Source organism: Phocoena phocoena, chromosome 8 (genome assembly GCF_963924675.1).
Source record: "Phocoena phocoena chromosome 8, mPhoPho1.1, whole genome shotgun sequence".
Lineage (NCBI taxonomy): Eukaryota > Metazoa > Chordata > Mammalia > Artiodactyla > Phocoenidae > Phocoena > Phocoena phocoena.
Window position 1 is genome coordinate 72529503 of NC_089226.1, and position 20472 is coordinate 72549974.

General features: G+C 41.3%; 1 protein-coding gene across 1 annotated transcript in view; it reads right to left on the bottom strand.

The window, feature by feature from the left end:
• TSG101 (tumor susceptibility 101) overlaps positions 1–20472 on the bottom strand; it is a 58714-nt gene continuing 38242 nt past the window's right edge. Inside the window, exons 8-10 of the mRNA XM_065882556.1 lie at positions 3121–3323; positions 1613–1852; positions 1–344 (exon numbers count right to left, since the gene is read on the bottom strand). Coding sequence (XP_065738628.1) covers positions 255–344; positions 1613–1852; positions 3121–3323 — 533 coding nt within the window. The 3' untranslated portion in view covers positions 1–254. The remainder of the gene's footprint in view (positions 345–1612; positions 1853–3120; positions 3324–20472) is intronic.

Sequence of the window (20472 nt, forward strand, 5' to 3'; positions counted from 1 at the left end):
TTATGCAACAAATTTTATTTAGCATAGTCAGTCCCAACATTCAGCACAAAAAGAGTTTACAGAGGATAGAAAGTGCATTAATAAAAGCCAGTCTTTTACCAAAAGAAAACAGAAAATATATTATTGATTCAAAATATTTTACACTTGAATGATAAACTGCAATAACTTATTCTGGGCACCTACTGATATAAGAGAAAGGAAGAGAAGAAAAGAATGCTTTAGAAGAGCTCAATCTCCAGCTGGTATCAGAGGAGTCAGTAGAGGTCACTGAGACCGGCAGTCTTTCTTGCTTTCTGCATTAGTGCCCTCAGCTGGAACTGTTTACGGGACAGAAGACGTACATGCTGTGAAGGGGGAAAAAGTTTCAACAGTTTAGACTGGCTCTGATCCAGGCCCAGGCATGAACTATCAGACAGTTTGTAACCTAGGTGGGAGCTAAGAACCTAAACTCATATCAACTTTCCTTTGGAGCCAATACTTTATTACATGTGGCTTTTTAAACTCACTGGATTGATGCTGGCAGGTTGTGTTAAGGAAAGTAGTCTTCTGAGACCCTATACAAAGGCCTTCTTCACAGGGAAAGCACCACATTCCAGGATCTGGCTCAGGAGTTCAAGCTGCACTTGAGACAACCAAGATGGCAGGGAAACTTGGAAACTTGTACTGTGATCCTAACAAAAGTTACAAAAAACTTTTGTACAAACTGTGACTGTTTGTTCCCACTTGGCTAAAAAAGGGGAAGGGCAAGGATGAGTATAGCACAAGGCCAGCTTTTGTCCAGTGCCTAGCAAACAGTGTACCTCTCTTGCCTCTCCATGTGTATCTTTCCCTAGGCCATGCCACCCAAGCAGGGGACAGTGTACAGAAAGGAAGTCCTCTCTAGGGTCGCAGCTATTCACGTGCTTGCACCAGGTCCAAGAGTGGTTTGGCCACACGCTCATAGTAAGACAGGCAAGATCAGCAAGCAACCTGACCAGCCTCGCATGTGCACTGAAGCATCAGCAGCAGCTGTACTGAATATCCAGAGGATGGCTGCTATTATTCCTAAAGCCATGCTCTTCCTGACCCAACAGAGAGAAGTAGCCAAACTTGGCTTACAGATCTTCATGTCTGTACAATAACATTAAGCCTGGAATATAACCTTTATTCAGAAGGGCTCTATTACCAGCAGGGCAAACCCAATACTTCCCAAGGCTGTTTGATTTGGGAAAACAAGTATAAAACTATGCAAGTCTAAAAAAATTAACAGAGGAAAAAAACAAAAACAATAAGGGTGGGGCAGTCAATGATCTCGGTTTAGATGATGTGACCTGAAAGAATCAATGGAAATCTGACTGTACCTCACGATCCACCCAGGGGTGGGGAACTGCAGCCACTAGCCCACTTTTCTTCCCCTACTCAGATGATCCTCAGCCCCCTCTGTAGGTGGGAAGGCATTGCTCACAGCCATTTATCTCACTTGCACAGCCATTTATCTCACTTGCCCTCTTTTGGAAAGACAAAGAATTTTAACCCACCTCCTACAGAGAAACCCTCTTGATCTGTGGTTTTCAAGGTCAGTGTCTCTAAAACATGTTCTGAAACCCTGGAAAGCAGAGCGAGGAAGACATACCTTCAGGAAGACGTCCAGGTCTATTACTCCCCGCCTCAAGGCTTCTCCCAGGTAAAAGATAGTGTCTTCAATAGCATTTTCCTCTGCATACAGATTTAGGATCTGTTTGTATAGTGGGGCTGTGGGAATGATAACTTCATCAATATCATTGTTTTCAGATTGATTTTCCATTTTCTCCAGAGCAGAACTGAGTTCTTCATCCTTCTTTCTCAAAAGTTCTATGTTTTTATCAACCTCAGCCTGAAAACAGAATAGTCCAAGCATGATGATTTTATACTAATTATCTGCTTGTCAGACATCTACAATTCAACTTCACAGAAACAGACTTGCTAATAAAACAATGCTTAAACAACTCATGGATGAGATTCATGTATCACGTTAGTCAAAGTTAGAGGAAAAGGTGTGCTCTAACATGCTGAGTGAGAACAGGAGACGCTGAGCTGAGCACTTTTGGTGGCAGTGATAAGCTTGTCACTTACCAGTGACAAATGATACTGCAAACTAAGCCATCAGACAAGACACTTTCCAGCAGGAGGTTCCTTACGTGAAAATCATAAAGGAGGTCCTTCTTTCAAATCAAGTGGCCATCTGCCTCAGAGGAATAACTTTCCCCAGTCTGTACAGATGATTCAACACATAGAACTCCAAACAGTTGAACTTTAGTCACAAGATACAGCAGGTGGTAGTTGCAGGCTCTGAACTGTACTGGTGTCACTTTGCTGAACTTTTGAAAATAGCTGGCTATTGAGAAGCTCACTTTACACACTAGAACCATTTTATTAGAGTAATGTGTACATACAAATCACTTTCTCCAAAGCCCTCAAACACTTTTTACCCTTTCATCAAAAATGCACACTTGCTGGAACAAATTCTCCATCACAGGAATGAAAGTGAAGAGTGAAGCTGGCACTCAAATTATGCTAGTGCCTCTAATCACTAAACAAAAGAAGCCACAGGGCTGACTTGACTCATAAGGGCACAGCAGTCTGATAAAAATGTGAGAAAGCTTAAGAGCTAAAGGTTGCATACACTATGGGTTATTAAGTTAGAAAGGCTCACCTAGAAGGGCTCACCAAAGATACTTTAAATATAGTTCAAACAACATTTGGAAACAAAAGAACTGACCCTTAAGTTTGTACCCAGGGTCTGCAGATCTTTATCACGACTTAGAGCTCTCTCAAATTCTTATTTCCTAGTAACTGTCTGGTAACATCAAGCGCTCAAACAGTCCTCCTTTGGGTCAAAACATTATCCCCCGGGGTGAAGGTGCAAGCAAAACTCCTCTGAATACATCCACTCCCCAATCAAAGACTACATTCCAACCACAGGCTGCATTTTTTTTTTAACAAAGCTGTAGAGGAGCTATGTGAAAATGCTTAAAGGTGTGTATAATTTTCAGAACTCTTTAACTATACCCACAACGTTCAGGGTAACCACAGTATATACAGAACACTTTGCCATGGCTATGATTCAATCTAACTAGTACAACTATTCAATGAGTTACTTACTACTTCTTGATCTAAACGGGTAACCATCTCTTCCAGTTTCTGGTGACCTTTTTTCAGGTCTTCCTCTGTTCGTTTCAAGGCATTGAGCTCTGCCTGGGCACGATCCATTTCCTCCTTCATCCGCCATCTCAGTTTGTCACTGACTGCTGAGATGAGAGAGGCTCGGATAGTGTCCTCGCTGATTGTGCCATCCCTACTGGGACCTGCAGGAGAAAAAGGCAGAAACACTTGCTTATTTCCCGATCTCTTTCTATTCGTTTCACAAGAGCCATCACAAAACAGGACAAAATATGAGTCAACACTTTCAAAGTGCGAGGAAAGAAAAATTTTATGTCACAACTTCATAAAACATAACATTTAAAATCTGAGTTGATTCAGAAATACTTTGCCTGCAAGAGATTACTATTAATCCATATTTACCCACTTTCTTGCCTTAATAGCACAAACAATTAGCTATTTTCTCAATGAGGCAGAGGCTCTATCCCTACAGATTACAGTTATTCCTAAGTCTCCAACAAATGAGACAACAAATTTATACCAAGGTAAAACATCTGATTCAGGTCCAGTCTATTCTCAGGCTTTACTGCTAAGCTGAAGGAGGAAGGAACCCACTCTAGAGGCCAGTAAGACTGAAAATGGGCAGAGTTTCCTTAAACTAATATACAGGTTAACATGGCTTCCCTTCTGTAAGACTTTTACTCCTTTACCCTTTACGAAAAGAATAGGAAAGAGCAGATGTGCAAAGGAGAATGCCATCCAAAAAATTCAACAGCTGATAAAATTCTGCTTATTCTCAGATTCTTTACTCTTCTCTCCCAAATGTACCTTCCTAATCAGTGTCTTATATAAAACTTACTCCTCAGATATTTTCTTCAAAAGGTCCTCCCTTTTAACTAAGTATGGATACTCTTTATGACTGTCAATGTTTTTAGTTAGGGTCCTAAATCAGCAAATGATAAATGGTATTTTCAATTATGTTTGATGATGGAATACACGTGGGAATTATACTTACCTTTATTGCTTACAATGAATAAAGAATGATTACAGATAAACAGAAAGTATCGCTTCCACTTTGAGCTGAAAACTGTTATCACCTTGACGCTGAGTTCTGCTTATTAGGGGGAAAAAAACCCTTCAAGTCAGTTTGTAAAAATGTACCCAGAGTCTCACCACTCATGTTCCCATCCGTTATAGGCTCCTTCCTGGTACCATGCAAAGTTGACTGTTTCTTCAAGGAAACTGCACTGTCCAAACCACACCGCAACCAGCGCCACCTGTGCTCTTCAGTGTCCCATCTGATCACAACTCTCGCTATTCCATACACTGGTCTGGTCACTCTACTTTTTGTGGTTTTTGATTCGTAAAGTTGTTTTCTCCCAGAAGCTGGTCCATACCCAGGATACCCTGAGTGCTTTTCTGGGCTTTTGTAAATGACACTGGGAGACCTTGGAGTTCTCAGGTGTTACAGGTTTCAAAAAAAGAGTCTAAATCTAGAGTTGTGTTTTTTTCCCCTCTTTTTCTTGTTTCCACCACAGAAGAACTATGTTTTTTTTTTGACTTGGGTTCTACTAAAATGAGTAAAGACAGTGTCTCCCATGGCCAGGTTTTCCTGAGGAGTGTCATTCGTCCATCTGCCCTAAGGACACTGCTTGTACATGGTGAAAGGAAAAGCCCAATATCAGACTCTCCCGCTTAGAGTCTCCCTCTTTCCTGTTAGAAACCTCCTGCTGAGGAGCCCAAACAGTATCCACCCTCCAGTGTTTACAAGGAGGCAATTAATACTTCTGATTGATTGTTAAAATACAAATCCATATATTATATGCTTTTCAGAGTTCACTTCTGATTTTACAAAAATATGTCAGCGTATTATTTCGTATTTCTGAGAAGCAAAACCATTAACTTTCAGACAATGTGTGCTCTGGAATTCAGAGTTGTAAAGCCAGAGGGCAACCTGAGGTCTTGTTTTTCACATCCCTGGCCTCTCAACACCTGACTTTTCCAAAGTGTTCTCATCAATTTACCAGCTACTGCATCACCTCTGGGCTCATTCCACTCACATTTTCCTGTCGTCTTCCTCTCTGACCACCTCTTTATTCACAACCTCCTATACCGGGATGACTAGCAACCTCCCCAAATTCATCAATTCTTATCTCCACTCATTCCTTTTCGTACCTTCGACCTCCCTTTCTTCCACTCCTGGTCCCAGTATCTCCCCTCAGTCCCAACTCCTTGTCCATCTCTCTTAGTCCTGTATACAGGCTGCCTGCCATGGCAGCCTCTCTCTCATTCTGTCAGATCACCAGGACTTCTAATTCCAAAGGCCTCACCTGCCATAACCTAACCCAAATCCTCAATCCTCTGGATTCTTTCAGAAAGCCTTAAGCCCTCCTTTTACCATTTTCCCACAAAGGCAAAAAAAGTCCTCAGAACATCTTCAAGGACTTAAAGGACCAGATGGGAGTCTTCCACTCTCTTCTCCCATTCTGCTTTGGAACAAGAATCCTAACCCTTTAATTATGTGCTTCACTCCTCACCATTCAGAAGTACTCGCCTCCCTTTCTCAGCAAGACAACTTGCTTTTCCTCTCAGTATGATTTAAAGACTTTGCTGTTTTAGGCAAAACAGCTGTTTTATTTTCTGATATAAATCACACCAATGTTTCCTTAGGTCAGTCTCCCAAGGCAATAGAAATAAAAATGAAAATAAACAAATGGGACCTAATCAAACTTACAAGCTTTTGCACAGCAAAGGAAACCATAAGCAAACTGAAAAGACAACCCACAGAATGGGAGAAAATATTTGCAAAATATGTGAACAAGGGCTTAAAATTTCTAAAATATACAAACAACTCATATAACTCAACAACAAAAAAACAAACAACCCAATCAAAAATTGGGCAGAAGACCTAAATAGACATGTCTCCAAAGAAGACATACAGGTGGCCAATAGGCACATGAAAAGATGCTCAACATCACTAATTATTAGAGAAATGCAAATCAAAACTACAATGAGGTATCACCTCACACCAGTAAGAATAGCCATCATTAAAAAGTCTACAAATAACAAATGCTAGAGGGTGTGGAGGAAAGGGAACCCTCCCACACTGTTGGTGGGAATGTTAAGTTGGTGCAGCCACTGTGGAAAACTATGGAGGTTCCTCAGAAAACTAAAAATAGCACTACCCTATGATCCAGCAATCCTACTCCTGGGCATATATCCAGACAAAACTATAATTGAAAAACATAACATGCACCCCTATGTTCATAGCAGCACTGTTTACAATAGCCAAGACATGGAAACAACCTAAATGTCCATCAACAGATGAATGGATAAAGAAGATGTGGTACAATATATACAATGGAATACTACTCAACCATAAAAAAAACACGAAATAATGCCATTTACAGCAAGATGGATGCAACTAGAGATTATACTAAGTGAACTAAGTCAGAGAAAGACAAATACCATATGATATCACTTATATGTAGAATCTAAAATATGACACAAATGAACGTATCTATGAAACAGAAACAGAGTCAGGGACATATAGAATAGACTGGTGGTTGCCAAGGGGGAGGGGAGTGGGAGAGGACGGGAGTGGGAGAGGACAGGATTGGGAGTTTGGGATTAGCAGATGCAAACTGGTATATATATATAGAATGGTCCTACTGTATAGCACAGGGAATTATATTCAATATCCTGTAATAAACCGTAATGGAAAAGAATATGAAAAAGAATGTATATATAACTGAGTCACTTTGCTAATTAACATCATCAACTATACTTCAATTAAAAAAAAAAGACAAAAAAAATGACTTAGCTGTTTGTTTGCAGACAATTTATGCCAAACCAAAATCTCTAGTTTCTTATATCGCACTATTAAGTCCTAAGTGAGAGCAAAAAGGGGTAATTTCTACAAGTTTAGAATTTTGTGCCCAGAGGATGATTTACAAAATAATGACTAGTGGACATGGTATCTCGTTAAGTCCCCATTTTATGATAAAGATGCATTAACAATAGGAATTTAAAAACTTGTTTCTAAAAGAACTTTCTTATTATATCCTATATGAAATGGTTCCTGTGAGATACAACAAACCTTCTCCCAGAGATTGGGGAACCCAAATTATATGAATATGGTTGGTTAGGTATTCAAATGTCTGGTCAGTCATATGCAGCAGTTAGTGTCCCATTTATCTGTGTAGAAGTTATCTGAACTAATACAAACTTAAGGGTCTTTTTATAACTAGTCTGTATTTTTCACACACAACCATATCAACAAACTTTGTTAAAATTACTACATTAAAATGAATCAAGGGACTTCCCTGGTGGCGCAGCGGTTAAGATTCCAAGCTCCCAATGCAGGGGGCCCGGGTTCAATCCCTGGTCAGGGAACTAGATCCCACATGCATGCTGCAACTAAGTGTTTGCATGCCACAACTAAGGAGCCGGCGAGCCACAACTAAGGAATCTGCTGGCCACAAGTGAGAAGCACATGTGCCACAACTAAGACCCAGCAAACCAAATAAATAAAATAAATACTATAAATAAAATGAATCAAGTTATAATGATGCTGAATTTTCAAAAACCAATTTTAAAAAACACACTTAAATCCTGGAATTTACATTCTGTTTCTCTTATAAAATACGTTAAGGCAAATGCTACAATGCAGGGCCAAATAAGTCCTTCCAAATAAGTCTCCAGCTAAAGCCATTAACATTCAAAATGGGACTCAAGCTGAGGCAGCAATCACCTGACTTTCTATAAAGGTCACAGTTCACCCGAGGAGGCTAGAAATGCCAAGGTTAGACTTAGTCCTCTCCTCTATCACACAGAGACCTTATTATACAGTATATTTGAACACTTTAAATCCATCTGCTTTCTAAAAAGAAGAAACAAACTGTAATTAAGATCTGCAATGTGAATGCCAAGAGAAAAACCCAGATTAAAGTTCAAAATTGAATGAACCATGACACTTTAAGAGATTGTTTACATTAACAAGTAAGAAAAACGTTTGGTAGAAGGTTCTTATTTTTGATTGCCCTTCAAACAAAAAAATCTTTTTTTTTCTCAAACGTCTTAAGAGAAATTTTAATATTCTTTATACCTGCTATAACAAGCCTTGGATTAATGAGTTTGTGGCAAACTGCCATACCTCAAGTCCCCACACGTTGTAGACCTTTACTCATGCAGAGTCGGATTTCAGAAGTGCCCTTCTACAATTCCAGATTAGCAGCAATTGAAAAGGTAACATAGATTTTGAAAAACAATCCTGAACAAAAACTTCATTTAAATGTCAGATAGGATCCAATCACTAAACTTAATCCTTAGGAAATAAGACGATTTTTCTACTATTAGGAAACCAATACTCTACTCAGTGGATCTGATAATTCAATGAATAATTTAGGCCAGTATCTTCGAAGTACACTGGTATATACACTACCTGATTTTAAACCATCTTTAAACACTTAAAGATAATCAGTTTTATTTATCTCCTAACAGTACTTACTGATGATTACTTCCTACAACTCAAAAAGGAGCTCATTTATATTAGAGAAAGAATCCATGGTAACCTCAAAGAAAAATATAAAATAACTATAAACAGTAACTTTTCTGATCTTACCTCTAACCAGCAAAGTGAATCACTTGCCCCCGCCCCCAGCATTTTTCCTTCCTGAAGTTACTTGCTCAAGACCCACATAATGATCTTTGGTCGGGCATTTGTGCTACAGAGCAAACTATGGAGCCTAAGCAATCTGAAACAGAAGACTATTGACCCATCTACTGAGAAACTAGGTCAAGCCCATGTGGATCACTGGATCAAGCCCGTATTATTTCCTTTTAGAAGAAAAACAGAAAAACAGGTCAATCTCTGAAATAGGAGAAACATTTCAAACAACTATATGAGCAGAGTCATTCTGATTCGTGCTATTAAACACAAATCAGGCAAATTCATTAAGCTGCTTACAAAAGGCTTTTATTTATAGTCTATGAATATATAAGCTTCTAATACTACTGGCCAGGCTCTGGGCGGGCTATGGAACTTTCTTCCAAAGAAATCAGGGGACCTCAATTTATCTTTTAAACACTATTAGAGCAGAACTCTTTATTTAAACTCTAGAAAGTTTCTATTACCACAATCAATGAGAAAAAGAAAAACAGCAGGTTTACACTTCTTGAAAATAAACACACAGCACAAAGAAAGATTTAGATTAATTTACATAACAATTCAAGTTTCAAAAGTGGAGGTTAAGTATAGACCTTTTTTTTTTTTTTTTTTTTGCGGTATGCGGACCTCTCACTGTTGCGGCCTCTCCCATCTCCAGCTTAGGCTCCGGATGTGCAGGCTCAGCGGCCATGGCTCACGGGCCCAGCCGCTCTGCGGCATGTGGGATCTTCCCCGACCGGGGCACGAACCCGTGTCCCCTGCATTGGCAGGCGGACTCTCAACCACTGCGCCACCAGGGAAGCCCTAGACCTTATTAAAATAGATGCCAAAGTAGTAACTACTTCAAAAAAGAAATGGCGCTACAAAATCATTCAACTATCATAATCATGAAAGATGCTACAAGCAGGCTTAAGCACAAAGGGCAATTAATCTGAAGGACAGATTCCATCCTTTAAAACAAAATGGGTCAGAATCAAAGTCATACCTTAGAATTATTTTGTGAACAAGAACAATTTAAGAATCTACCATGTTAAAGAACAAAACTGGAGGTATCATGCTCCCTGATTTCAAACTACACTACAAAGCTTTTCAGTAATCAAAACAGTATGGTACTGGCATAAAAACAGACACATAGATCAACTGGACAGAACAGAGAGTCCAGAAATAAACCCACACTTACACGGTCAATTAATCTATGATAAAGGACGCAAGAATACAGAACGGGGAAAAGACAGCCTCTTCAATAAACGGTTTTGGGAAAACTGGACTTTCTCACACTATATACAAAAATAAACTCAGAATGGGTTAAAATTAAATGTAAGACCTGAAACCGTTAAGACTCCTAGAAGAAAACATAAGCAGTACTAGGGATGTAATGTACAACATGATTAATACAATTAACACTGCTATATTTTATTTATTTTTGTTTATTTATGGCTGCCTTGGGTTTTCACTGCTGCGCACGGGCTTAGTTACAGTGAGCAGGGGCTACTCTTCGTTGCGGTGCGCGGGCTTCTCATTGCAGTGGCTTCTCTTGTTGCGGAGCAAGGCCTCTAGGAGCGCAGGCTTCAGTAGTTGTGGCACGCAGGCTTCAGTAGTTGTGCTTCGCGGGCTCTAGAGCTCAGGCTCTAGAGCGCAGGCTCAGTAGTTGTGGCGCACGGGTTTAGCTGTTCCGCGGCATGTGGGATCTTCCTGGACCAGGGATCGAACCCGTGTCCCCTGCACTGGCAGGTGGATTCTTAACCACTGCACCACCAGGGAAGTCCTGCTATATGTTATATAGGAAAGTTGTTAAGAGTAAATCCTAAAGAGTTCTCATCACAAAGAAAAAAAATATATTTTCTTGTATCTATAGGAGATGACAGATGTTCACTAAACTTACTGTGGTAATCATTTCATGATGTATGTAAGTCAAATCATTATGCTGTGCACCTTAAACTTATACAGTGCTGTAAGTCAAGTATATCTCAATACAACTGCAAGAAAAAAATGTTAAAAAAAAAAGAAAACATGAGGAGTACTCTGACATTGGTCTTAATATTTTTTTGGATATGTCTTTTCAGGCAAGGGAAACAAAAGCAAAAAAAACCCCAAAAAACAAACAAACAAAAAAACCAAATGGGAGACTACATCAAACTAAAAAAGCTTTTGACCAGCAAAGGAAACTATCAACAAAAAGAAAATGCAGCCTACTGAATGGGAGAAGATGGCTGCAAAAAATATCCAATAAGGGGTTAATATCCAAAATATACAAAGAACTCATACAAGTCAACATCAAAAAACAAACGGCCTGATTAAAAAATGGGCAGAGAACCTGAATAGTTTTCCAAAGAAGGCATACAGATGGCCAACAGGTACATGAAAAGATGCTCAACATCACTAATCATCAGGGAAATGCAATCAAGACCACAATGAGGTATCACCTCACACCTGTGAGAATGGCTATTATCAAAAAGAAAACAAATAACAAGTGTTGGTGAGGATGTGGAGAAAAGGAAATCCGTGCTATTAGGAATGCAAATTGGTGCAGCTACTATGGAAAACAGTATGGAGGTTCCTCAAAAAATTAAAAACAAAACTACCATATGACCCAGCAATTCCACTTCTGGGTATTTTTCTGAAGAAAACAAACACAGTCATTCAAAAAGATGTATGCACCCCTGTGTATTGCAGCATTATTTACAATAGCCAAGATTTGGAAGGAGGCAACCTAAGTGTCCATCCATAGATGAATGGATACCCCTCCTCAGCATATGTGACCACATCCTCTGTCCCCACACTGGTCCGAGCCACCATCTCAGACCCGGATTCTCGCAGTGGCCTCCTCGGGGTGGGGAGCTCTGCTGCCACACTTCCCTCCCGGGGTCTGGCACAGAGGCATCTGTTATAATAGCAATCAGATCAGATCACTCCTCTGCTCAAAGCCTGCCCGTGGCTCCGCAGCTCACGTAGAGGAAAAGCCACAGGCCTCCTCCCCCTGACCCACAAGGGCTTACTTGAGCCAGCCCTGTTTCCCCTCCGACCCCATCCCTCTGTGCACTCCTCGCTCACACCACTAGTCTCTTTGCAGTTCCTTGAACCATAAACATACTCCCACCTCAAAGTATAAGGCACAGTCTTGGAGATCCCCTGGTCACCATCCAAGCGAGCAGAGCGCGGATGGGGCTGAAACAGCAAACCAGTGTGTTTGGGGCTCAAGGAGTGACAGGAGGCCAGTGGTGTGAGCAAGGTGGATATAAAGGAGGTGAGATCAGAATGCAGTCCTCACCCTCCAGGTCTTCCTGTGCCCCTCTTTCGTCTGAATGTTCCTAGGTAGCATTTATCTCCATCTGGTGCATTGTATACTATGCTGTAAGTTTGTTTTCTGTCTTCCCCCATTGAAATGTAAACTCCATGAAGGCAGGAAGTTACTTTGTATTGTTCTTACTCCTGGCATGTAGCAAGCACTTAGTAAATATACGTTGAATGACTAAATGAATAAACAAATAACTGAAGAAAAAAATAGATGAATGGATAAAGAAAGTGTGGTATGGGCGTCCCTGGTGGCACAGTGGTTAAGAATCTGCCTGCCAATGCAGGGTACACGGGTTCGAGCCCTGGCCCAGGAAGATCCCACATGTGGCGGAACAACTAAGCCCGTGCACCACAACTACTGAGCCTGCACTCTAGAGCCCATGAGCCACAACTACTGAGCCCATGTGCCACAACTACTGAAGCCCACGTGCCTAGAGCCCGTGCTCCGCAACAAGAGAAGCCACCGCAATGAGAAGCCCGTGCACTGCAATGAAGAGTAGCCCCTGCTCGCCACAGCTAGAGAAAGCCCGTGCACAGCAACAAAGACCCAGTGCAGCCAAAAATAAATAAATTAATTAATTAAAAAAAGAAAAAAAAAAAGAAAATGTGGTATGTATTTGTGTGTATGCGTGTGTGTGATGTACTGATGGTACATCCTCCGATGAACTTCATAAAAGAGCCAATTTGTCCACTGACTTTCTTCACACGTATATTCATAACATGTAGAGGTTTCGTTGAGTGGGACCACACTTTTCTGGGTACCATACTGGACCACACTCTAGTAACATTCTCGAACATTTACTTAATAAATCTTTTTTTTTTTTAAGATTTATTTATTTTATTTATTTTTGTCTGTGCCGGTTGTTAGTTGTGGCATGCGGGATCTTTGCTGCAGCGCATGGGCTTCTCTCTACTTGTGGCGTGCAGTTTTTCTCTTCTTTAGTTGTGGTGTGCAGGCTCTAGGGCACGTGGGCTCTGCAGTTGTGGTGCGCAGGTTCCAGAGAGTGTGGACTCTGTAGTTTGCAGCACATGGGCTCTAGTTGAGGCGCACAAGCTCAGTAGTTGTGGCATGCGGGCTTAGTTGCCCCGCAGTATGTGGGATCTTAGTTCCCTGACCAGGGATTGATCCTGCATCCCCTGCATTGCAAGGCAGATTCTTTATCACTGAACCGCCAGGGTAGTCCCGATAAATCTTAAATCTTTCTTAATTTGGATTAAAATATCAAACAACTTCATCACTCCCAGATCACTGCCACCTGGGTGCACCACCAGCACATCAGGGTCTGACAGAGAGTGCTATGCATGAATCAAGGTGGAGTGACTGGTCCCTCATGCCACTCTTCCCTATCCAATAGAGTTTGGAATTCTCCATGGGAATGCCCAGCTGGGGACCAAAGCTTTTCTTGAATGCCCGTTTTCAGCCCTGAAAACATACAGATGACCAATATCCATACCTGCTTCTGCTGTATTCTGGCATGTGCTATTAAGAGAACAAACAAGTATTAATGTTGTCTCCTAAATTTATTCCTTGTAACTTGGTGCCGGTCAAGTAGTTTTAAACCTTTAAAATCAGAGTTCAAGTTCTTTTATAGATTTGGCAATGCCAAATTGGTAAAAGTTATATGCGAGTCCTAACAAAAATGTTTTAAGAAGTGTAATTGAATCTGAAGAAACAGAAACTTAAATTTTTAAGTTTTTTAGATATCAAGAAAAGTTTACCTTCCTTCTGATGCTTTTGTTGATATATAATGCCTGCAATGGGCAGAAAATCTAAGGAAAACTGTCCAAATTCCATATCTTTTCCCACTGATCTTCCAGTAGAAAATGTTTTTGCTAGTAACTTGCAAAGATGATATACAAAAAATACACATGGGACTTCCCTGGTGGCACAGTGGTTAAGAATCCGCCTGCCAATGCAGGGGACGTGGGTTCCATCCTTGGTCCGGGAAGATCCCACATGCCACAGAACAACTAAGCCTGTGCACCACAACTACTGACCCTGCGCTCTAGAGCCTTAGTGCCACAACTACTTGAGCCCACACACTGCAACTACTGAAGCCCACGCACTCTAGGGCCTGCGTGCCGCAACTACTGAGCCCACGTGCTGCAACTACTGAAGCCTGTGTGCTCAGAGCCCATGCTCCACAACAAGAGAAGCCACCACAATGAGAAGCCCGAGCATTGCAACGAAGAGTAGCCTCCGCTCGCTGCAACTAGAGAAAGCCCATGTGAAGCAACAAAGACCCAACGCAGCCAAAAAACAAAACAAAAAGAACACCTGGTCTTACAGTAACTTCAACGAAGAATTTAAGTTATAGATCACAACTTTTCCCTCATTAAATAATACAACTGAATTAAAATATCACTGCAATTGCCCAGACCTGATGGAAAAGCACCACCAACAGGTTTTTCACTATTCAACAGCTGCCTTCACTGCTTAGTCAATGCCCTCAGTGAGCACCAATCTCATGAAGGTGGTTTTAAAAGTCAGGTTAGGCAGGAAGCTGTCTGCCAGGTAACAAAAAAGCTATAGAAAGAGATGACAAATTCTCTGATTTTCTTATAAAGGTGGTTGTTCAAAATCTACATGTAATGGAGTCAGAAAGAGCTGTTTTAAAGTCCCAACATCTGCATCAATCCTCAGTCTTCTGCAATATTTCAGAAGAGACTGCTATTAAGAATGTAATCTCTATTACTTCTTTTTTTTTTCCCCCCAACCTCACTGCATAGCATGTGAAATCTTGGGATCTTAGTGCCCCGACCAGGGATTGAACCCTCGCCCCCTGCAGTGGAAGTGCGGAGTCTTAACCACTGGACAGCCAGGGAAGTTGCCTCTATTACTTCACTTTAAGTGGTTCTTTTACTTCAATATTCTTGGAGATGGTTAAAAATCAACGATTGCACAGGCATCCACATCAATAATAAGACATGAGTTAATTAATGATGCCGTGAAACAGGTGTTTGTTTTACATCATAAAATCAAAATCTTTAAACTATCAAGTTCCACAAAGGAAAAATAACCACTTTCATTCTTTCTCATGGCCTTAGTAGCACAGAGAATAATAGCACAAATCCTGATGGCCACTGACAGACTGAGAAAATGTTGCCTATCGGTGAACTCTAATATTCAGATGATACTTTTATGTTTCTGCTTTCCTTTATGACAATTTTGAAGTTCAACAGTTTTGCACAATGTACTACTAAAATATGATGAAAAAAATCACGTAGGTAAGCAACAATGGGTAGAAAAACAACAAATTAAAAGGATATCCTAGATTATCATAAAATGATAATTTATTTTTAGCCTTTCAAAGAAAGTACTCTTAAAAGTACAATGAAGGGCTTCCCTGGTGGTGCAGTGGTTGAGAGTCCGCCTGCCGATGCGGGGGACGCGGGTTCGTGCCCTGGTCCGGGAGGATCCCACGTGCCATGTAGCGGCTGGGCCCGTGAGCCATGGTCGCTGGGCCTGTGCGTCCAGACCCTGTGCTCCGCAACGGGAGAGGCCACGACAGTGAGAAGCCCGCGTACCGCAAAAAAAAAAAAAGTACAATATTAATCGCTTTGATTCTTGTTCTAAAAACAAACATTAGATTTGATTTAAAATATACCATTTTCCGAGAGGCATCCGGGAAGATGGCGTAGAGTAAGACGCGGAGATCACCTTCCTCCCCACAGACACACCAGAAATACATCTACACGTGGAACAACTCCTACAGAACACCTACTGAACGCCGGCAGAAGACCTCAGACCTCCCAAAAGGCAAGAAACCCCCCCACGTACCTGGGTAGGGCAAAAGAAAAAAGAATAAACAAAAGGATAGGGACAGGACCTGCACCAGTGGGAGGGAGCTGTGAAGGAGGAAAAGTTTCCACACACTAGGAAGCCCCTTCGCGGGCGGAGACTGCGGGTGGCGGAAGGTGAAAGCTTCGGAGCCACGGAGGAGAGCGCAGACTCAGGGGTGCAGGGGGCAAAGCATAGACATTCCCGCACAGAGGATTGGTGCCGGCCAGCACTCACCAGCCCGAGAGGCTTGTCTGCTCCCCCACCGCCCCGGGCGGGGCTGGGAGCTGAAGCTCGGGCTTCGGTCAGAGCGCAGGGAGAGGACTGGGGTTGGCGGCGTGAAAACAGCCTGCAGGGGGTTAGTGCGCACGGCTGGACGGGAGGGAGTCCGGGGAAAAGTCTGGACCTGCCGAAAAGGCAAGAGACTTTTTCTTCTTTCTTTGTCTTCTGGTGCGCGAGCAGAAGGGATTAAGAACGCTGCTTAAAGGAGCTCCAGAGACTGGCGCGAGCCACGGCTAAAAGCACAAAAGCACGGACCCCAGAGACGGGCATGAGACGCTAAGGCTGCTGCCGCCGCCACCAAGAAGCCTGTGTGCGAGCACAAGTCACTATCCCCACTGCCCTTCCGGGGAGCCTGTGCAGCCCGCCACTGCAAGGGTCCCGCGATCCAGGGGCAACTCCCCCGGGAGAAAGCACGGGGCGCCTCAGGCTGGTGCAACGTCATGCTGGCCTCTGCTGCCGCAGGCTCGCCCCGCACTCCGTGCCCCTCCTTCCCCCCAGCCTGAGTGAGCCAAAGCCCCCAAGTCAGCTGCTCCTTTAACCCCGTCCTGTGTGAGCGAAGAACAGATGCCCTCCGGCGACCTACACGCAGAGGCGGGGCCAAATGCGAAGCTGAGCCCCTGGGAGCTGTGAGAACAAAGAATAGAAAGGGAAATCACTCCCAGCAGCCTCAGAAGCAGCCGATTAAAGCTCTACAATCAATTTGATGTACCTGCATCTGTGAAATACATGAATAGACAACGAATCATCCCAAATTAAGGAGGTGGACTTTGAAGGCAACATTTATGATTTTTTCCCCTTTTCCTTTTTCTGTGAGTGTGTATGTGTATGCTTCTCTGTGAGATTTTGTCTGTATAGCTTTGCTTCCACCATTTGTCTGAGGGTTATACCCGTCCGTTTTTTTAAAAATTTTTTTCTTAATAATTACTTTTTATTTTAATAACTTTATTTTACTTTATCATCGTTCTTTCCTTCCTTCCCTCCTTTAGACAATGAGTCATCACAAATTGAGGAGGTGGACTTTGAGAGCAAGATTTATTATATTTTCCCCCTTTTCCTCTTTTTGTGACTGTGTATGCTTCTGTGTGAAATTTTGTCTGTATACCTTTGCTTCCACCATTTGTCCTAGGGCTCTATCCGTCCCTTTTTATTTTTTCTCTTAATAATTTTTTATTTTAATAACTTTATTATATTTTATCTTACTTTATTTTACCTTTTCTTTTTTTCCTCCCTCCCTACTTCCTTTCTTTCTTTCTTTCTTATTGTCTTTCTTTCTTTCTACTTCTACTAATTCTTTCTTTCTACTTTGTCTCCCTTTTATTCTGAGCCATGTGGATGAAGGGCTCTTGGTGCTGCAGCCAGGAGTCAGTGCTGTGCCTCTGAGGTGGGAGAGCCAACTTCAGGACACTGGTCCACAAGAGACCTCCCAGCTCCACATAATATCAAACGGCAAAAATCTCCCAGAGATCTCCATCTCAACACCAGCACCCAGCTTCACTCGACAACCAGCAAGCTATGGTGCTGGACACCCTATGCCAAACAACTAGCAAGACAGGAACACAACCCCACCCATTAGCAGAGAGGCTGCCTAAAATCATAGTAAGTCCACAGACACCCCAAAATACACCACCAGACGTGGACCGGCCAACCAGAAAGACAAGATCCAGCCTCATCCACCAGAACACAGGCACTAGTACCCTCCACCAGGAAGCCTACACAACCCACTGAAACAACTTTAGCCACTGGGGACAGATACCAAAAACAACAGGAACTACGAACCTGCAGCATGCGAAAAGCAGACCCCAAACACAGTAAGATAAGCAAAATGAGAAGACAGAAAAACACACAGCAGATGAAGGAGCAAGATAAAAACCCACCAGACCTAATAAATGAAGAGGAAATAGGCAGTCTACCTGAAAAAGAATTCAGAATAATGATAGTAAAGATGATCCAAAATCTTGGAAATAGAATAGACAAAATACAAGAAACATTTAACAAGGACCTAGAAGAACTAAAGATGAAACAAGCAACGATGAACAGCACAATAAATGAAATTAAAAATACTCTAGAAGGAATCAATAGCAGAATACCTGAGGCAGAAGAACGGATAAGTGACCTGGAAGATAAAATAGTGGAAATAACTCCTGCAGAGCAGAATAAAGAAAAAAGAATGAAAAGAACTGAGGACAGTCTCAGAGACATCTGGGACAACATTAAACACATCAACATTCGAATTATAGGGGTTCCAGAAGAAGAAGAGAAAAAGAAAGGGACTGAGAAAATATTTGAAGAGATTATAGTTGAAAACTTCCCTAATATGGGAAAGGAAATAGTTAATCAAGTCCAGGAAGCACAGAGAGTCCCATACAGGATAAATTCAAGGAGAAACACGCCAAGACACATATTAATCAAACTATCAAAAATTAAATACAAAGAAAACATATTAAAAGCAGCAAGGGAAAAACAACAAATAACACACAAGGGAATCCCCATAAGGTTAACAGCTGATCTATCAGCAGGAACTCTGCAAGCCAGAAGGGACTGGCAGGACATATTTAAAGTGATGAAGGAGAAAAACCTACAACCAAGATTAGCCTACCCAGCAAGGATCTCATTCAGATTTGATGGAGAAATTAAAACCTTTACAGACAAGCAAAAGCTGAGAGAGTTCAGCACCACCAAACCAGCTTTACAACAAATGCTAAAGGATCTTCTCTAGGCAAGAAACACAAGAGAAGGAAAAGACCTACAATAACAATCCCAAAACAATTAAGAAAATGGGAATAGGAACATACATATCCATAATTACCTTAAATGTAAATGGATTAAATGCTCCCACCAAAAGACACACACTGGCTGACTGGATACAAAAACAAGACCCATATATATGCTGTCTACAAGAGACCCATTTCAGACCTAGAGACACATACAGACTGAAAGTGAGGGGATGGAAAAAGATATTCCATGCAAATGAAAACCAAAAGAAACCTGGAGTAGCAATTCTCATATCAGACAAAACAGACTTTAAAATAAAGACTATTACAAGAGATAGAGAAGGACACTACATAATGATCAAGGGATCAATCCAAGAAGATATAACAAATTGTAAATATTTATGCACCCAACATAGGAGCACCTCAATACATAAGGCAAATGCTAACAGCCATAAAAGGGGAAGTCGACAGTAACACATTCATAGTAGGGGACTTTAACACCCCACTTTCACCAATGGACAGATCATCCAAAATGAAAATAAATAAGGAAACACAAGCTTTAAATGATACATTAAACAAGATGGACTTAATTGATATTTATAGGACATTCCATCCAAAAACAACAGAATACACATTTTTCTCTAGTGCTCATGGAACATTCTCCAGGATAGATCATATCTTGGGTCACAAATCAAGCCTTGGTAAATTTAAGAAAACTGAAATTGTATCAAGTATCTTTTCTGACCACAATGCTATGAGACTAGAGATAAATTACAGGAAAAGATCTATAAAAAATACAAACACATGGAGGCTAAACAATACAGTACTTCATAACAAAGTGATCACTGAAGAAATCAAAGAGGAAATTAAAAAATACCTAGAAACAAATGACAATGGAGACACAACTACCCAAAATCTATGGTATGCAGCAAAATCAGTTCTAAGAGGGAAGTTTATAGCAATACAATCCTACCTTAAGAAACAGGAAACATCTCGAATAAACAACCTAACCTTGCACCTAAAGCAATTAGAGAAAGAAGAACAAAAAACCCCCACAGTTAGCAGAAGGAAAGAAATCATAAAGATCAGATGAGAAATAAATGAAAAAGAAATGAAGGAAACGATAGCTAAGTTCAGTAAAACTAAAAGCTGGTTCTTTAAGAAGATAAACAAAATTGATAAACCATTAGCCAGACTCATCAAGAAAAAAAGGGAGAAGACTCAAATCAATAGAATTAGAAATGAAAAAGAAGTAACAACTGACACTGCAGAAATACAAAAGATCCTGAGAGATCACTACAAGCAACTCTATGCCAATAAAATGGACAACCTGGAAGAAATGGACAAATTCTTAGAAATGCACAACCTGCCAAGACTGAATCAGGAAGAAATAGAAAATATGAACAGACCAATCACAAGCACTGAAATTGAAACTGTGATTAAAAATCTTCCAACAAACAAAAGGCCAGGACCAGATGGCTTCACAGGCAAAGTCTATCAAGCATTTAGAGAAGAGCTAACACCTATCCTTCTGAAACTCTTCCAAAATATAGCAGAGGGAGGAACACTCCCAAACTCATTCTACGAGGCCACCATCACCCTGATACCAAAACCAGACA